Source organism: Drosophila novamexicana, unplaced genomic scaffold, assembly GCF_003285875.2.
Source record: "Drosophila novamexicana strain 15010-1031.04,08,12 unplaced genomic scaffold, DnovRS2.1 tig00000008-arrow-pilon, whole genome shotgun sequence".
Lineage (NCBI taxonomy): Eukaryota > Metazoa > Arthropoda > Insecta > Diptera > Drosophilidae > Drosophila > Drosophila novamexicana.
Window position 1 is genome coordinate 864,789 of NW_020824765.1, and position 6,000 is coordinate 870,788.

Consider the following 6,000-nt stretch of genomic DNA (forward strand, 5'->3'; position numbering starts at 1 on the left):
CACATTACTTTAGAAGGACTACTACAAAGTGAGTAACTACTTCGAGGAACTGATTTGTTATTTTGAATGAAAAACAACATTTTAAGGAGTCCGAGTCTGAGTAGATTCTTGTTAGTTGTTTTAAAAACAAACTCATCTATCAATATGACAATCGCATAGTAACTAGTTTAACTAAAGGAAGTACTCATATATTACAAATGCATTTAAACATTAAAACATGGAAGAAAAGTATCTTCCTATTGTTGAGGATAAAATGTATTTGCAGACAAGCGTGACATTACTGATTGATATGGTTGTTATTTAACTTATTCATGTAGAAACATAGCGTCGGTCATAAATGCCTGAATAAAACAAGAATGCCCGAGTAGGGAATACCCTAAGCTATAAGACCCAGAAAATGCATCGAAGCTTTAAACCTTTTTAGCCTATTAAATAAGTTAAGGGATATACTTTCTAGCATAAATATAAATGCATTTTAAAGCCAGATCAACTCGACTTTTGGTGCTGAATAAGAATTTACACAATTCATGAGGTCGGAGATAATAACCTCTATTTTGAACATACATTTACACAAAACCATCATACCCTTTATTGTCATGTTAAATGGGTTAGGGTATACAAAGTTTTTGATATACCCAAGTCTATAATTTATGTAGTAGTGCAGTCAAGTCGACTCTGAAATATGTATTACATGCAACAAAAAGACGGTTTTGGTCGCCTTGCTATTTTTCGTCGCTTGGGGCGTTAAAGTTCGCAACGAGTTTAAGCTTACAAGGACTGACAATGTGTCAGCCTGGAGTCGATGGTAATGTCTGATGATGACAGAATTGAATAAGGTTTTCTGTAGTTGAAAACTATTTTAACTTGAGAATAATAGCCTCATTCCACTATCCTCAAAATATGCCATATTTCAAATTTTTCGAATGTACGATTGTTTCATCATACAAATACTAAGCACTTGGAATGAGGCTTAAACACTTAAATGTAGATTAAATTGTTCTCGTTTGGCTTACCGCTTGCCCTTAAATGCCAGCAAATACTTTTTGTTGGCGGGAAAATTGTTGGACTGCACAGAGCCGGTGGCGCCGGCGCGCAAGGGAAACTGTTTGTGGAAGAGCGGAATGCTAACGTCGAAGCCGTGACGCATTTGAAGAACACTCATGCTGGCCTTGGCCAGAATGGCTTCGCCGGCATCAAAGCCAAGCGAGTGCTCGGCATAATCCGGCCAGGTGCCCGAATACAGATTGAAGATGATGTGATTGCGTCCATTATTCCAATGCGGCAGGCGCGCCAGACGCGATGGCACATTGCGCACATAATCCTCAGAGAGCGAGTCGCGGTCCAGCGTATCGATGCCCAGCACAAAGAGGCAGGCGGCGGCGGGATCGCTGGTATGATACCGCGACTCCTGTATGGCAGTGAGTATCTTCTGATAGTTGGCCGAGCTGGGCGGTGCGGCGCCCAGCGAGTTCAGCGGCTCCGGCGGGTAAACGTAGACCAGAAACTGATCGTAGCATTTGGTAAAATCGAAGCACGTCTCCATGCGACAAACAGCCGCTGGCGGCTTCCTTTTGGCAGCGACAGCAACGGCCGTCGACTCATTGGACAGCGGCTGGCGCTGCTCATAGCCCATAAAGCTAGGCAGTTGTGCGTACGGTTGAACGCCCCCATCCTTGGCCGATTCGTGCTGGGCGCGCCGTGGTCGATGCGGCGCCCCTTTCAGCCTGTAGCCGCCAAAATAGCAATATGCCAGAAATGCGCACGAGACAAAGACCAGTATGTAACGCTTTTTAGCCTGCATGATAACAAGAGTCCAGCTGGGGTGCCGACTGGGTGCTGCGTTTGCTGCTGGGTTTTGTGATGTTTTGGTGCTGGATCCACTAGAAGTTAATTTGGTAAGTCGATTGCTTACGGGTGGGAGGGGTGCAGGCGTTTAAGCAAGTGATGCTTCTATATTATCTCTTCCTTAGTCTAAACGCATTTTGCTCTGCTTCTTTTTATTTGTTATTGTTGGGTTTGTTACGGTCGCCGCAGCAGCCCCTCTCTCGCGTCTCTCTCTCTCTTTCTCTCTTTCTCTGGTATTGTTGTTGTTGCTGTTGTTGTTGTTGTTGTTGCTGTTGGCTGCGACGTCTTTGCGCGCAACTTTTCCATACACATTTCACTTGCCTGAACTGAGCACACATATACATATATTAAACGTTTGACGCCACTTTTTGGTTATTTTGATTCAATTTTTTATAATATATTTAAGCATTTTTCTCTACGTATATTTTTCATTAGCTGGCGCGACGAGTTCGGCGTCGACAGCGGCAGCGACGACCACGACGACGACTTGGCAGCTAGCATATCTCATGCTCTTACGCATTTGCGCGGCGCGTGCAGCTGCATTGCACAATTTCAACCACTTTACCACTTAAACTAATAATAAATATAATTAATTTGTTTTATAAACAATGCGAACGCGACACAACGCAACACGAATCATTTTCAGCAGCGGAGAGCCACTGACTGAGAGAGCGTGTGTGAGAGCGTTAACCAACTGTCAAAACATTGACAGAGTTGCCAAGCGCTGCCAGAGCCAGGCCAGACGTTAACTTTTAAACAAAATATATTCAACCATTAAGAATATTATTGAAATACGCAAATGCTGTTTTATTAGCTGCTTAATGCCAATATTTTTGGTGCACTATTCTCGCATTTTAGCTAAGTTTTCAACACGCTCTATAGCGCTCAGCGCTGCGCGTATTGCACGGCCAAAGAATATAACAATTTTTGCCGCACTGTCTTATGCGCGCTCCACTTGGATGCGTTTTGAAGGCTCGGCGTGTACTGCCATTGACATGTTAGTGTCTTTGGCCAACGAGCCTTGCTTGGAAATCCATTATTTTAGCTCCTGGAAGGCGAAGACATGCGCACAACGCACGCAACATTGTGCGCGCAATTAGGTGGCAACGCCATGCAGACATATGATCAGCTGTTTGTCTGATTCAACAATTCACGGTGTTTAGTGTTTGTAGCATGCATGTGCATTTGGCTGACTGTGTGTGTGCATGTGCATGTGGGCATGTAGGCAATGGAAGGCGCAAAATGTTTTCCCTCGAGCGGCGGATATTTGTCAAATGTAATTATACAAGTACATAAATGCATCTGCACAATATTAATTGTTTGGTCAAATTGATTGCATTAACAAATGCATGATTTAAACTGAATACACATCCATGCGCATGCATACACAAACATGCATACATACATACATACATACAAACATACATACATATGTTTAATTACACTCTGGAGAGCATTTTTGTTTATTTGCTCAACATTATTTTATGTGTGTTGAACGCACGAAAGTAATTATGTACATAAGCAAATACAAACACGCTGCCCGCTGCAGAGACCACCAAAAAACCCAAAAATTTTTGGACATTGCCTGGCGCATCCGCATCCGTCTCCGGCTCGAGCTCCGGTCGCCCTTTTGGACCGCGCAATTTCCCGTTACAAACGCGTTTAGGCTGGAATTTCAATTATGCACAGGAATGCCGCCCATGTCCATGCGCCCCCGCATCCTACCACCGCCCGCAATTATGATGTGGCCCCACAAAGCAACAACCCCACCTTAACAAAATATGCCAGGCAGCTGTTCCGTCACGGCTTCTGCTGCTGCCTCTGCCGCTCTCGCTCTCCGTCTCCCTCTGTCTTTATGGCTTTATAAGTTGCCCTGTTCGGGTTGACTTCCATGCAAATGAAATCAGCGAAGGGCTAATAAAAAATAGATTCTGCAGCACGAGCACTTGAAGCATCCTCTCATCATATAAAGAACTCAGACTAGACGGCTGCCAACTCAAAACAAATTGCAGTTCCCAGCAGCCGCACTCAACTTTTGTGTGTAGAATTTAATTTTGTCGTCACAGCCTGCATGCTGCACTTGCATTTGTTGTTGTTAGAGAGCAGCTACGTGTCAGTGTGTGTGCGTGTGCGTGTACGTGTGTGTGTCAGTGTGTGAGAGTGGAACAGCAACAGCTGCTTCTAGAGATGTGCCTTGTCCGTCGGTTATAAATATCATTCATAATACTCTAAGCTTGCCTTGACTTAATATCTTAGTTTGATGGTTTTGAATATTATTTCACAATTACATTTAAAACATTAAAAATTCATGCCGTAATTTATTCCTTTTGAATTAATTTTTTCGAAAAATTACAATTTCTCAGAGATACATTTATTTACAAAAACACATTAGAATATGTCATTTAGAATATTAATCATAATTTCCATTTAGTAAATTTTATTTGGGTCAATATATATATAGCCTCAGACCAATTATAATTTCTGGAAGAAATATGACTATGTCGAGGCTCCATTTTTGTGTATGTCACATCACTAAATTTTTTGTTATTTCAGTTAGCTTTTTTATATTTTATCTTTCTTTCATAAATATTTCTAGTTTAAAATTGTATAAAAAGAAATAGAAGTTAGTCCAATTAATTTTAGCTTTTCTCAAAGCAAAATTTTAATTTCTTTCACAATCATTTATTTATATTATAAATTGAACAAAAACAAAATCCGTTGTCAATAAAAAGAATTCTCTGTCATGTCTAAAAACAAAATAAGCCGAATTAAATTTTATTTTCATTTCTCATTTAGTTCGGCCATTTTTTCCATCTCCAGCAGGAGTTGCATGCGACAAGCCGCCTCCTGCGCCATGGTCATGCAGTTCGTTTCCGTTTCCGGCAGTTCTAATTAAGTGTCAGACTTCCTGGTCGTCATCGTCCACGTCGCCTGCTGCTGCTTGCGTTTCCCTTTTGCATTTTTTAATACCCTGTGTGTATAACAAAAAAGACTTAACAGACAGGGTATAACAAAGCTGTGCACCTAGCTTTTGAGTAGAAAATATAATCTCTTCTGCTCAAATCCTGTTAACTAAAATCCGGCATATGAATGGTAGGAAGGGTTGGGATAATAGTTTATGGTTAGTTTTTTATAAGCTGTTCTTGGTTGTTAGAAAATTTTATGTAAATTCCACTTTTAACTCTAGCTTACTTTAGGTAAGCCGATCTCAAATTGTTGAGCTTGAAACATAAAGTATAAAAGTTATTTAAAATCTTAAAACAAACCTGGTCAAAAAAGAAAAAAAATATATAATTTTTAAAATATATAGATACATGTTTTAAGATGACCTCACAAATCAAGTCTTAATTTTATGGACTGTCTGGTGGACGAGGTAACATCTCGTCGTTTGGATTCTTAATTCAAGTTAGTTGCTGAGTTTAGTTCTTGTGCATTTGTTCGTTTCATGCTAAATTACAGGAAAACGCCCACGAAAGTTAATCAATCATGCACACGCTGGACTTTTTTATATAATCACAGCATACTTTTAGGTGTTTTGCAGCTGGTGCGGCTGCTGCTGCTGTTGCTGCGAATTCGCGTACTATGGGCAAAACTTTGATGAATTGTGCGCTGTAGCGCTGCATGCTAATGAAGGAATTCGATTTATTCCGGGCCACGCCCACGTAAATCTGTTTTCGGCAACTTTGTGGCTGCTCTTTGGCATAAGGACGCAGCATAATGCGCAGCGTGAGAGCAGCGTGCTCTAAGCTGTCCACCCCGCCCCATTACTCAACGGCGCAGGGCGCTCAAACAGACCACATAACAATCATGGCTGTTGCTTAAAGTTTGCAGCATCAGTGGCAGCATCGGTGGCAGCATCGGTGGCAGCAGCAGCAGTGGCAACAACAACATAAATTCATTAGTTGCTAGACAACGGATTGCGGCAAAGGAGCAGCCCAGAACTCTGAGTTAGCTCCTTGTGCACTTACTACTCCGCCCACTTCCCCTTTTCCCTTCGTTAAATAGCTACAAAATTTATGACGTCACTTTTAGTTGGTTGGACGACTTTATTTCATGGCACACTCGTGGATACCCGAAGAAGTAGAGAAGCAGAAGAACGCCGGAATGCTCTGGCAGATTGGAGTATTCAACTTATTCCTTGTTTTGCACTTAGAA

The 6,000-nt window shown here is 41.7% G+C and overlaps 1 protein-coding gene across 1 annotated transcript in view; it reads right to left on the minus strand.

Annotated features, from left to right (window-relative positions):
• The window catches only part of LOC115769593 (exostosin-1), a 73,394-nt gene extending 70,927 nt beyond the window's left edge, over window positions 1-2,467 (minus strand). The window contains exon 1 of the mRNA XM_030714519.1: window positions 1,014-2,467. Coding sequence (XP_030570379.1) covers window positions 1,014-1,801 — 788 coding nt within the window. The 5' untranslated portion in view covers window positions 1,802-2,467. The remainder of the gene's footprint in view (window positions 1-1,013) is intronic.
• Window positions 2,468-6,000: the final 3,533 nt, after the last annotated feature.